We start from the raw sequence: 13,054 nt of genomic DNA, 5'->3' as shown, positions 1-13,054 counted from the left end.
CATGACTGACTGCGGGGATGACCTTCAGCGGCTGACTTGGAAATGTCACAAGCGATCAGCCACGAGGTCGGACCTTCGCTAGCCCGAGAGTACTTATAGTAGGAACAGTCTTTGGCATTCGTTTAATCGAGTAAACACTTGTCGCAGCCCTTACCATCATGTCTGCTTCGTCCTATCTTAACGACCAGCACCATACCGACAGGCTACAAGCAGGATATCAACAGGGATATTCTGAGCAACAGCAACACCAGCAACATAATTATCAAATCTATGGAAATAAACAGCCGCATGGCCCGGGCTACGGACAGGGATACAGTCATGTAGGAGGATATGAGCAGGGTCTCCTATATACCCCAGGCGAGCATGGTTACCATCCGAACAATACTGGCTCAGCGCAGGAATACTATTAGTAAGACATGCACTCGTTGATTCCAGTACTCCGGCCTATTACTCTCCTTCTTACTTCTAACTAATTGACTCCCATATGTTACTGGCTAGCGGCAGTAATGAACCGTCCTCTTCTTACCAGGGCGTGACACACATACCTCACGGCGCAGAGCAGCAGCATTCTCCGTCCGCCGCAAGCCCACTACATATGGAGCAGGCATACACTCAAGTACAAGTCGGAGAGGATGCTACGCCAGCCGACGGCGAGCGTGGGTTGGGAGGTGGTCTTTTGGGTAGTGTTGCAGGAGTGGTTGCCGGACATCAAGTGCATCATGGTGTATTGGGGGCTGTGGGTGGTGGGATTGCCGGGAGCCTGCTTGAGAATCATTTCAAGAAGCAGAAGCATAAACATGATGAGCATGAAGATGAGTATGAGTATGCGTACGAGCATCGACGCAGAAATCATCATGGCCACCACCATCACCACCATCATCGGCACTCACGACACCGAAGTCATTCGCGGAATGGTAGCGGTGGTTCGTCTAATGGCGATGATGGATTTAGAGAGGAAGAGGGATATTACGGGCACTAATAAAGCTATTATAGTGTCTGTTCTAGTTGGCTGTGTAGTTAGTTTGGTGCTTGTTCCGTTTATCAAAATTGCCTAAGTATGGTGAGCCCTAATTTGCCTGATCCAGACTCTTGCTTATAGAGCACATAGCTCAAGACAATCATGTAACATAATGGTGTATAGGAGCTTCTCATAAATAAGTACGTACCTTTTTCAGTGAAGTACAAAAATTAACTATGCAACATGTATCATCTACCCCTAGATTCGCGATTCAGCCCCTTTCTAACCTGCGTCATTAGATGTCTCAGAAACTGCATGGTTTTCGACTCTTCAATGCTAGGGATGCCCTTTCAAGTCCATAATGGGCGTCATAAGTTTACTTAATAACAAAAAGTTTATGCAAGGAGATACAAAACTAGAGGGGTGCTTGTCCAGGACAATCCTTGGAATTTTTGACTCGCGGAACTGGAAACCCAGCGCAGGGCATTCTGAAACATGAACAACTGACATCCCACCTATGACGAGAAAGATATCTCTGCCGGTCTTTCTTCTCTTTTCTCGTCCCCCTTTTTTAATTCTGCATTTATAATTCTTTTCTTATTCATCTTTTCTCAATCACGACGTTGGAGACGTCAGTCATCTCTTCATCCAAACCAAATCGCTGGTCGATTTGATCGTCTCTTGTGGTATCGTGCATCTTGATATAACGCTAGCATTTTCTACTATTGGTCGATTGATGAACCTGATTTGTTCGCCGGCTGGACACTGGAAACACCCTAAACCGATGAGTTGAGCTCAGACACGTCGCTCACAGCCAGTCATTTATCTCAGTCCTAAGCAACCTTGCCAATTTCTACTATATTACTGTACCACGTACTATCTAGTTATCTAGGTGTCTTGCCTGTTGGAAAACACCCAGTTCAAATTCTGTGGGCTGTCCTTTTACTATAGTGACTGAAAAGAGGACATAGGGACGACAACTGATAATACCAACAAGATCAATCATGATTGTCCCAAGGAATATCTCATCATCGCTACTATTATCATTGCTACTAGTAGTCGACTATGCCGCATCGTCAATCACTTTGTCTCAATTCGAGGAAATTCAAGGCTTCTCGAGTTCCTGCGAATCTGTGTGGCAAGAGGCTATACCGGGATGTACCAAAAAGGATTTTGCCAATGACGATGATAATAATAACGACAACAACACATGCTCGCGTTCTTGTCTCGCCGGCGTGAATATAATCAACGCCGAAGTGCTCGTCGCCTGCTCCGATGCGCGCGTGGACAGCAGTACCCTATTAGGACAGTTCCTGTCCGGATATGGAGTCTTTGCGCTTTGTGGTGGAGGGGAGACTGGCGGTTCGGAGACGATGGGTAGTAGTACTGCTACTGCTTCGATGATAGTCGAATCCAGCTCGGGGCCAGAATCAATAGCCACTGGCTTTATTTCGAGTATTTATTCAAGTACTGGCGAAACGACAACAACGAGTGCTATGCAAAGCAGCACATCAACGCAATCCGCGCAGCCATCTTCGCTATCCATGACAGCTGCGAGCGTAACTTCGACGTCAGATCCGAATCTTACAAGTACATCTTCTGGATTGAGCACTTCGAGTGCCTCATCGACAACAATGACAGCTACGACAACGGCCACAACAAGTGGTACGAGCTCTGCAAGCTCGTCGTCAGACCCAGAGGCCAAGGGGTTTGGAGGGGTAGGCAACGCGTTTGATATCCTCGGAGGCGAGGGCGGTGCTGCTCAGTTAGAGGGGGTGTCGTTAGGCGTGGTAACTCTCATGGCGTTGATGGTGATATCGATTGCTGGGAGAATTTGGTAGTGATATTCTAGTTCAATGATACCCATTATGAAAGAGAAGATGCTCGTAGACGTAAGATTGTTTTGATGTGTCAGCTAAAGGCAATCGGAGCGGAAATATCATTGTCCGCTTCGGCTGTGTTGTTCGACTTCATACGACAACTTCACTTGGGTAACATATTATGCTGTTCGATATATGGTTCTATGACTCTATTTTAGAAACAAGACGTGCATTATTGCCTTACAATAATGTGAATGCCTCGATAGTCTAGCCTGTGACGCAATATATCTGGGCAATGGAGGCGAACGCAGATGATCTGGTGGAACGACGCCGGCTTCAAAATAGACTGGCACAGCGCAAGTTCCGCGGTAAGTCATGAACTACTGCTGACTGCCTACGGCGTGGCTGTATCTCATTAATGATTCCAACTACTATAGAGAAGAAACGGCGAGGGACGGAGAACCGCCTTGTAAACAACACGGAGCAATCATCAGCAGTGGCCCGGGGTGAAATCAATATATCCACGTCTCCTCCATTAGAAGACCCAATCAATCACTTTGCAGAGACAATATTTGGTTCTCACACCACTGACCAACTATTATGCCAAGAAACCCAGGATATTACATTCTCTTCACAAAATATACCCGCCTTGCAATCACACTTGGCGCCCCCCACACTTGAGGAAGTGACAACTTGGGATCTGGGACTGTGGAATGCCCTCTCGAGTACTGGAAATGTAAATATATCACAACCCGATGGAGGGCCAGTTCAAACTCAAATCCAGCATACACCTTCCCAGCCCAGAAGCTCGGACCCAGACATACCACCTTCTACTCAGCCAGATCCCAATGACAAGAGTATGTCACGGCTTATCAGCACAGCAAACAACGAAAAAGGCTGGATCAGTAGCCTCCACATCGCTGCCCAAACGGGCCACGAGCAAATAGTACGGGTGCTCCTCTTGAGCGGCAACATAGATGTCAATCAGCAAGACAGCGACGATCGCACACCACTAATCCACGCAGTCATGGAGAACCATGAGTCTGTAGTTTGCTTACTGCTAGAACATGGCGCCCAAATAGGGATTCTGGACTGCGACGGCCGCTCAGGAATACACTGGGCAATCTTACGTCGGAATCTGACAATATTGCAGCTGCTACTGAAGCACCGCTCCGAAAATGAACAAGCGCTTGATATTGATGCCTACGACATTACGGGTTGGACTCCGCTGCATATGGCTATTATTCGTTCTTTTGAGCCTGCCGTGCTTCTCCTTATTCAGCTAGGCGCTGATATTACTGCAAAAGCCCATAAATGCCCTTTTCAGGAGAAGAGAGCTGGTCGCGGACTGCAGTGAGAATCTATTAATCATTGGAAGCTAAGACATGAAAGCATGCTACGTAATTGTCGCTTTAATCGACATTGTCACCTCAACATTACCAAGCCAATTCACCCCCTTCGAAGTGGAACAGTTTTCCACTGTGCGTCTCCCGAGTCGAGGCATCGATGACCTTGACCACCCCGGCGGCACTGTCCTCTACTGTGACAGCGGCCTTGTCAACCCCGAAAGCATGGGCTCCTCGATTACCGAGTTCTGTCTGCACCCAACTGATGAAACAGGTTAGACATGCACATGCGTTACAGCTTGCTAGGAACTCACAACTCACCCAGGATCGACCGGAAACGCGTTCAGCCAAGGGTCTTCCGCAGAGATGGCTTTGGTGTACCAGTGCTGGACCACTTTGCTAGGGGCGTACGCGGCGTTTTGCTTAGGGAGATAATTGCTGTTAAAACAAAGAAGACGAAAGCTTAGCATTTTTCACTACGCCGACTATGGCAGGCTCACTTAGGTCAAAGTCAGCGAACAAGAACAACAATATATCATGAAACATCAGAGAACCTACCCTCAAGAACGCCGCGCTTGACCCTATAGTCACCCACTTAGGCTCCTTAGCCTCCTTGAGCAGAGGCCTAAAAGCCTTGTACAGACTAATAAACCCATAGACATTGACATCGAAATGCTTTTGGATATCCTCAATTGTAACTTCCAGTACTTTTGGCCAGTGGGTAGCGATACCCGCATTCGCAATCAGAATATCGATATGCTTAATCCCCTTGGCAGAAGCTAGCTCCTTCACAGCAGCCTCCGGGTCCGTGGGAGACGTTGCATCGATCTTTATGACGTGCAGCGTGGTTCCTTCTGCCTTAGGTAGGTCTTTCAGAGACGTGGATGTTGGGTGGCTGGGATCACGGTTTGCGCCTATCACGATGTGGTTGGGTTTCCTGAGGTATAGTTCAAGGATCCCTTTTCCCAGGCCACGGTTGGCACCAGTGATGAGAACGACGGTAGGAGACATGGTTAATGATGAGTTTCTGTTTTGATGAGGAATTTGATATTGTCTTGGACGAGCCCCCTGGGGGGGGCATTCCCTGGGTTTTTATATTCTATTATCGTATTACCTCCCAAAAATTCATGATTACAAATGGACTTGACAGTGGATAATTACTGTTTTTCTCTTTTCAAGTTCAATACGTTCAGCATGCAATCCACTCCTAACATGGGAACTGGTCTCACCCAATTGGCCTAAATGTCTCTGAATAAGTCTCCTGACTCCTTACTATTCAATACTCCAGGTCGATTGTTATATATATCTACGACTGAATCTTTCCACTCACTATGCAGAGCCAGTAATGTGCAGGCAAGTGGCTATCCTCCAATAATGCATCGTAAAAGAGCTCTATATCATCCCAACATTGACCAGGTTTATCGAGAAATGGCAATAGATGATTTGCTGTGCATAAGCTTACTTGAATCGAGATCTGCGCGGTCAGCTTACTGTGGGCCAAATTAGGGTTATTACCAATACTAACCCTAACTATTACCTAGGTACGTACATCATGAAATGCCCAGGCGCTGTGCCTTCGTTGATTATTAAAGATAACCTGGGAAATGGGTTGCCAAGAAAAATGTAACTTGTGCGTACATCCGTGTATGTACGTGGGATTATACGTACCTAGGTGGAGGATCAAATATATAACGTGCGGAGATGCAGCTTTATTTCAAGAATCTATCTGGAATACCTAGGTACGCGCTCGTATACCTAAGAACAATAAACACGTTTACATAAAATTTCCTTTCTTGAACAAGACATGCTTATCGTGGACAAGGAACATACGTATGGGGGCTAATTCTAACCCGAGCATCTTTGCAGTTGATGTGAGTTGACTGGCGCCAATACCCTAATGTGCGACTTTAGAGACAAATCTATCGAGCAATATGTGGATAATTTAAACGAAGTTATTGTAGTGTCTTCTTCATTTTTTTACCACAGTAGACATAAAGACTATGGTCTGTTGGATTTGTGCTACGCGTAGATGCCGTCGCGCACCTACTTGCAGATTCACGAATAAAAGGTGGTAGTAGCGTAGCACTTAAATAATAATAGAATGTCAGAAGAAGTCTAATTAATTCAAGGACAAGCCCCCAACAACTCGAGACGCACCCCTGCATTAGGCTATTAGCCAAGATAGAAGCGGGTGACACTAAAAAGCAGTCACGATGCCATACATTAGATTACCAGATAGGCTGCCAAATGACCTTTTATCTCATGCATTTCTACTTTGTAAACATGGGCTGAAGTCTCTGTTATATGTCGCTTTTTTTTTAATCAGGTGTTTTGTTAGATACAACCCTTCAATGTACCACATCACACGCCTAGGTCATGTTTGCAGTCATGCTCACAGTGTCACATTCGCGAGAGGACTAGCCCGGAGGTCATTAACTCAAATGTAAGATTTGTGAATAGCTAAAACTCTGCATTATAATCTACTACAATAGTTGGTTAGATAATATACATTTACAGAAAAGACCAGGCACTCCCAGTAGTAAGTTGTAAGGAGTGGGCCTAGCGGGAGTTAGGGCTTGATGGAGGTTACAAGAGCAATGCAACAGTGACGTTTCTCTAAGGCACTAGCCAATGCCTATACCCCAATAGCCAACAAATTAGACTATCGTTATCTATCTCAGGGGAGACTTTTAACTCAAGAGAGATTAATGGTTAATCAGTGCCTTGGGGATCTCCCGAAGAGCCATGCAGTCTCATTTTCAGCCCTTTTGTTACCGCTGGATATGAAGCTGTTAAATAGCCTGTGCATCTCCTCTATTTTATAAGAAACTCATATTTTGTTTATTGCGCTTACTCTCCGAACCGCCAGTTCACCATAAAATTCAGCACTGTTTGACAGCCCCCTTACAGCATATCCACTCGCATTGAGGAATGTCTATATGAAGCTGGGGTAGCAATTTGTGGCTTGTGGCGTTCGCACTAAAGTGCCTGTATGACCTCCTAGCCCTCGTACTAGGTAGTTTGCAGATTATTCACATCACAGAACCGCATCGGCTTTCTACCTAGGTGGTGCTGGAGTATATCGAGCAGTCTATCGTAGAGTGTTACATTCATGACACCCAAGACACTCTTCAATATCGATAGACTTGATTACTTGCTCTTGACATGCTATATCGCATCTAGTTGACCCTTGTAGCCCTAGATAGAGTCCCATATCTCTCATGCTATAGTAACTTCCAAGTTCCCTCAAAACATTCCGAGGGTCTTGTGAATGAAGGGCCATGTGCACAGTGTAACCCTCTTCTATACAACGTGTTATACAACGTGCTTCAAAAGTCTAGGAATTCGGTCTATATAAGATGCCTCTTACCCTACTCAAACATACCTTCCTTCCTTTTTTTCTTTTTTTTCTACAGTAGGGGTTTTCTGGTGATTGTCACTCCTTAGCTAGCTTCCAGAAAGTACTGGTTTACTTCTCTACACACACACACACTCCTTTTCTATCACTTCTAGCTTGTAGCTAGACAAAACACTTTCCTTCAAGATGATGAAATGCGTTCCTTATCTCGCTGCTTTTGCAGCAGCTTTTACAAGTGTTCAAGCCGGTCTCAACTTGGATGCTGTTAACAACGTTGCTGTCTACTGGGGTAAATACTCTCTCATATGAGTGGCCCAGATACATGTTTAGAAGCGAGCACTAACTGAATGTTTTAGGCCAAAACTCCGTCAATACTCTTGGTACTGGCCACCAAGAGCGCTTGAGCTACTATTGTGAAAGTACGTTTGTTTACTTTACCGTAATTACGAGAAGCATACGTAAAGCTAATCAACTTCGTTTCTGCAGGCGCCGATGAGGTCGATGTATGATCGCTTTCTGAGACGCATTGGAGGTAAACTAATCATAACGCAGGTTTACATACTCTCCTTCATTACTATGTACAACGGCCTGGGCGGCTATCCTGAAACCAACTTCGCCAACGCAGGCAACAACTGCACTACCTTTGACGGGACTGAGCTGCTTGATTGCCCGCAAATTGCGTGAGTTGTTTCATCGTAAGGATTGTCACTACAAATTTAGAGATGCTAATGCTATCTGGACGAATATAGCGAAGATATTGTTACTTGCCAGGGTCTTGGAAAGACTATTCTTCTGTCTACTGGAGGTGGCACATACACCGAAGGTGGATTCACCAGCGAGGCTGAAGCAACGGAATTTGCCAATCTTGTGTGGGAAGTCTTCGGACCTGTTTCTGACAACAGCTCTGTACTTCGCCCCTTTGGAACAGCAGTCGTTGATGGATTCGACTTTGACTTTGAGAACCTTGAAATGAGCAACATGCCCACTTACGCCAATCAGTTGCGCAGCCTTTACGAAACTGATACATCCAAGACGTACTATCTAACTGCCGCTCCACAATGTGTCTATCCAGATGAAGCCGATGGTCCAATGCTTGCTGGCACTGTCTACTTTGACGCCATTTGGATTCAATTCTACAACAACGGCTGTGGAATCTCAAGCTTCACAGCAGGTTCTGAAACCCAATGGAACTTCAACTTCGACACTTGGGACAACTGGGCCAAGACCGTCTCTTTGAACCCTAATGTCAGAGTCATGATGGGAGTCCCTGGCAACACGGGGGCTGGAGGCGGCTATGAACCACCTGCTACTATCGGCGAAGTCATCGACTATGTCATCGATAACAACTACACCTCGTTTGGCGGTATCATGGTCTGGGATGCAAGTCAAGCCTGGGAGAACACCGGTTTCATTTCTTCAGTATATGCCTATTTGCCTACCGGCACGTCCACTCCTTCACCTACGACTTCCACCGTCGTTACATCGAGCACTAGCACCACGAGCAGCAGCACATCTACTTCTACTACTTTGATCACCACTACTGCTCCCACTACCACTTCCACCACCACCACATCCTCATCCACAACAACCAGCACCGCCCCAACATCCACAAGCAGCACCTGCCCTGTCGCCGGAGCTTCCTGCTCTAATAGTGGCGAATACCGCTGCACTGGTAGCAGCTTCGGTATTTGCGACAACGGTGCATGGGTAATTCAGTCTTGCCCTTCCGGTGATGTCTGTGTCCAGGATGGTTCCTCGCTTTACTGCGCCGCTTCTGGCTCCAGTGAGCCTGTCTGCGCTTGAGTAACTATTCGCAGAAAAATACTTCTATGCACACTACTTTTGGACTACGAGTCATCTCATTCATGCAGTACTTGCGTACCTAGGCAATGCCGATTTGTTGGCTTGTACATACTCCCTAAGTATCTATATGTATATAACGCTGAATATAAATGTGAATACCCTTATTCTGACCTGAAATCTTACCTTGAGTCATATATAGTTCCAGCTGAGCCAATCAGAAGGCTCACAGAGAACAAGCTCTTGGTTATACCATATACAGTAATAAAACCCGAAAAGCCGAGGTCAGCCACTTCCGGTTAGACGCGAACGACCTCGGCGATCAAAGCGTCGTCCAATCTTGAGCGTCCATCAAGGAGAGTTGTCTTTCATTTCTTTCATTTGTAATGATGATGCTGGAATGAAATGTCAAGATGAGCCCCTCTGAAACGACTTATATACCCTCCGAGGATGATGTCCCTCTTGTAGTTCTCGACGATGAGTATCGTCTTGCTACTTCCGAGTCGCCACCGCCTTTGCATGGCTCGTATGAGCGTCGAAATGTGGCGCAACGATCATTATTGTTTCGATGGGCTTCTTATGCTTCTACTTTAACGAATTGCCGACATGCGCATTGCAATGCTCACCCTTTAACGCCGAGAGCGATATTATGCCGATATATCCGACGCCCATTCTGGGGGTTTGTGATACTACTGTGAGCTCCCAGACAAGTGGCTTTGTCGTGCTTTTTCCCCTGATAACTGCCTGACTTTTTCTCTGGGTCTAGGGGCCTGTTGAATATCGTTTCGATTTCTTTGGGTTGCCTCTTCACTCTTTTCCCTGACGATTTCGACGACCGGCTTGATGCGTGGCTGCTCCCCAATAGTCGTCTGTCCGCCATCTCGCAGAGAGACACACGCGGGATTCCCGTCAGCAGATGTCATTCTCACAATGATTATTGGCGAGACGTCCCTCTGCACTCAGCTCTTCAAGCTGGTTGCATGGGTGTTGAGGCGGACATCTGGCTGTCCGACCAGGATCTTCTGGTTGGCCACAATCCGTTTGTCCTGAACCGCCGGGCGACTCTGCGATCACTATACCTCAATCCCCTCTTAGATATTCTCCATCAGCGCAATTCTCATATTTTAGACTTGCCGGACGATTTTGAGCCTACCACCCCGTTAGCTGGAGTCTTTGCTGCAGACCCCACTCAGACATTGATTCTACTGATTGACTTCAAAACGGACGGTGACGAGCTATGGCCCTACGTGATGTACCAGTTACAGCCTTTACGCGAGGCAGGCTACTTGACTTTTTATAATGGAACAGCCATTAACGAAAGACCTATCACTATTGTTGCCTCCGGTAACGCACCCATACACCAAGTGATAACAAATGACAGCTACCGTGACATTTTCTACGATGCACCCTTGGATAAACTGGCATTGACGTCGCCAACGTCTGACCAGGATCAGCTATCAATCGAATACGACTTTTCGAATAGCTATTATGCCTCGGTGAACTTCGGGAAGACAATCGGCGGTCTTCATCGAAACCGTTTCTCGGAAGACCAACTGATCAAGATTCGCTCGCAGATTGAGAATGCCCATTCTCGCGGTCTCAAGGTTCGTTACTGGGGCACGCCTTCCTGGCCGCGAGGCTTGCGTAATCATGTGTGGCATGTGTTGGTGCGTGAGGGCGTAGATTTACTCAATGTGGATGACTTGAGAGAAGGGACGAGACAGGACTGGCGCAAGCACCGGAGTTGGCTACTCTGATTGCGGTCTCGAACTTGGGTATTAATCGGTAGTGGTTATGGAAGAGATAGTCTACTTCCGTTGTCCGCTTCATTCGATATGCCGCCACGACTATAAGGTAGACTGTTTGCCTCACAGAGTATAAATAAAGTGTCGATCCTCGTCGGCTATGATACATAAAAGGACCGTATCTCAATCAATCACGGAGCAATTTTGCATTTAGGAGCATGAAGTATACATTTACATACCAGCAGACCAATCAGAAGCCATCTCAGCGCCGTATCTGCCTAGGGCCTTAGCGCTGCACCAGTAGATTGACTAAGTCTGTTTACTTCAATTGGCTTACTTACGTTCACCGGGTTTCCTCGTCACAAACGACACGATATCACAATGCAGTCTAATCACGGCAATCCAATTGCTACAGAGCAGCGCATGATGTTTGACGATCTTGCGTGGGAAAGAAGTGACAATATAGCTTATAACTGGAGAGACAATCTTTTCAACGAGGAGATTTTCCGAGAAGTCGGGCGTGCCATCATCCAACATAGAGGTGGCTCACCAGAAGAACTATTTAATCCACAGAAAGGGTCATTCAATCTGATGTTCCGCATGAAGTTCGTCGATGGTGGTTCAGCCATTGTACGCTTTCCTATTCCTGGAGTTTCTATGTTTGCTGAGGAGAAGGTTCAGCGAGAGGTGTCAGTTATGAAATTTATCGAGCGACATACCAGCATACGCATCCCACATGTTCTGCATCATGGCATGGCTGATGACAGTCCAGCGAAGCTCGGCCCATTCATCGTCATGGAATACATTGAGAATGATTCTGATCTTGTTGATGCTCTGAACACCCCGGGCCTTCAAGATGACGAACGGTGTATCCTGGATCCTAATATACACGAGAATCGACTTCGGTTAGTGTATAGCAATATGGCGGATGTCCTACTCCAGTTGGCCAAGAAATCATTTGCCAAGATAGGTTCCATCACAAACCGAGAAGATGACGATTATGACGACGAATGGACAGTTACTCATCGTCCCCTAACTATAAACATGAATGAACTTGTTCAACTAGGTGATTTCCCACCTCATCTGCTACCACAGACTACCTTCAACACCGCTTCAGCGTACTTTTTGGCCCTTGCAGAAATGCACATGACTCATCTGTCAGTACAGCGCAATGATGCAATTGAGTCCGCGCAAGACTGCAGACGCAAATATATTGCCAGATGCTTATTCCGGAAACTGGCGCGGGAAAACCGGCTGTGCTCTCATGACTATGGGCCGTTTAAGCTCATCTGTGACGATTTTCGACCAGCAAATGTACTAGCGGATTCGGAACACGGCTTCAAGGCTGTTGGGGTGATTGATTGGGAGTTTACTTATGCTGCTCCGGCAGAGTTTGTATATAGTCCGCCCTTTTGGCTACTTCTGGAGCGCCCGGAGTACTGGAATGAAGGTCTAGATGAGTGGACAAAGGAGTATGAGAAACGATTTCCAGTATTCCTTGCAGAGCTACAGAAACGTGAGCAGGATTTAATCACACGAGGTATTCTGACGGATGATGATCGCCTCTCACAGCATATGCTGGAAAGCTGGCAGAGCGGTGATTTTTGGGTGTGTTATGCGGTGAGGAGAAGCTGGGCCTTTGATATGTTGTATTGGGCAAAGATTGACCGTCGGTTCTTCGGGCATGGGGACTTGGATGATAGATTTAATTTGCTCACTGTTGAAGAGAGGGACGAACTTGATGATTTCGTGCAGAGAAAGCTTGCGGAAAAGGACGAACGGACTCTTGTAAACTGAGCTGTCTCTTCTATGCACAGATGCATTACTTCGGTAGTACGAAGGGGCCTATACATCAATTGACCTAATACTTACGTATAAACGGTGCGCAGATTTTACGTACAATCCACCTGCCCCCTGATCAGAATAGGTGGTTTGCCTTCACATGGTAGGCCTTTTTGGGTCGAATAGATTACTGTACACTGAGGGATTGTGCATCGAATATATCATTGAAAAGTCCATTGAGTTAT

General features: G+C 46.5%; 6 protein-coding genes across 6 annotated transcripts; 5 read left to right on the top strand and 1 right to left on the bottom strand.

The window, feature by feature from the left end:
- Nucleotides 1-158: 158 nt before the first annotated feature.
- On the top strand, nt 159-979 carry UA08_08929 (hypothetical protein; the record flags this gene model as incomplete). The annotated part of the gene is made up of 2 exons (XM_020263824.1): nt 159-409; nt 499-979. 2 exons carry the CDS (start codon nt 159-161, stop codon nt 977-979), a joined length of 732 nt encoding a protein of 243 aa, XP_020115930.1.
- Nucleotides 980-1,962: 983 nt separating this feature from the next.
- On the top strand, nt 1,963-4,135 carry UA08_08928 (hypothetical protein; the record flags this gene model as incomplete). Its single annotated transcript, XM_020263823.1, has 3 exons — nt 1,963-2,748; nt 3,050-3,146; nt 3,216-4,135. 3 exons carry the CDS (start codon nt 1,963-1,965, stop codon nt 4,133-4,135), a joined length of 1,803 nt encoding a protein of 600 aa, XP_020115951.1.
- A 79-nt stretch (nt 4,136-4,214) lies between these two features.
- UA08_08927 (hypothetical protein) lies at nt 4,215-5,135 on the bottom strand (the record flags this gene model as incomplete). The annotated part of the gene is made up of 3 exons (XM_020263821.1): nt 4,215-4,386; nt 4,446-4,562; nt 4,720-5,135. 3 exons carry the CDS (start codon nt 5,133-5,135, stop codon nt 4,215-4,217), a joined length of 705 nt encoding a protein of 234 aa, XP_020115952.1.
- Nucleotides 5,136-7,668: 2,533 nt separating this feature from the next.
- On the top strand, nt 7,669-9,285 carry UA08_08926 (hypothetical protein; the record flags this gene model as incomplete). Its single annotated transcript, XM_020263820.1, has 5 exons — nt 7,669-7,771; nt 7,839-7,901; nt 7,969-7,985; nt 8,035-8,162; nt 8,232-9,285. The coding sequence occupies 5 exons, from the start codon at nt 7,669-7,671 to the stop codon at nt 9,283-9,285; spliced, it is 1,365 nt and encodes a 454-aa protein (XP_020115959.1).
- Nucleotides 9,286-9,695: 410 nt separating this feature from the next.
- On the top strand, nt 9,696-11,039 carry UA08_08925 (hypothetical protein; the record flags this gene model as incomplete). Its single annotated transcript, XM_020263819.1, has 2 exons — nt 9,696-9,976; nt 10,049-11,039. The coding sequence occupies 2 exons, from the start codon at nt 9,696-9,698 to the stop codon at nt 11,037-11,039; spliced, it is 1,272 nt and encodes a 423-aa protein (XP_020115960.1).
- Nucleotides 11,040-11,408: 369 nt separating this feature from the next.
- UA08_08924 (hypothetical protein) lies at nt 11,409-12,824 on the top strand (the record flags this gene model as incomplete). Its single annotated transcript, XM_020263818.1, has 1 exon — nt 11,409-12,824. The coding sequence occupies one exon, from the start codon at nt 11,409-11,411 to the stop codon at nt 12,822-12,824; it is 1,416 nt and encodes a 471-aa protein (XP_020115957.1).
- Between the last annotated feature and the right edge of the window lie 230 nt (nt 12,825-13,054).

Source organism: Talaromyces atroroseus (genome assembly GCF_001907595.1).
Source record: "Talaromyces atroroseus strain IBT 11181 chromosome Unknown scaffold_16, whole genome shotgun sequence".
Lineage (NCBI taxonomy): Eukaryota > Fungi > Ascomycota > Eurotiomycetes > Eurotiales > Trichocomaceae > Talaromyces > Talaromyces atroroseus.
Note: the sequence above shows the minus strand (reverse complement) of the source record. Positions and strands in the feature narration are given on the sequence as shown.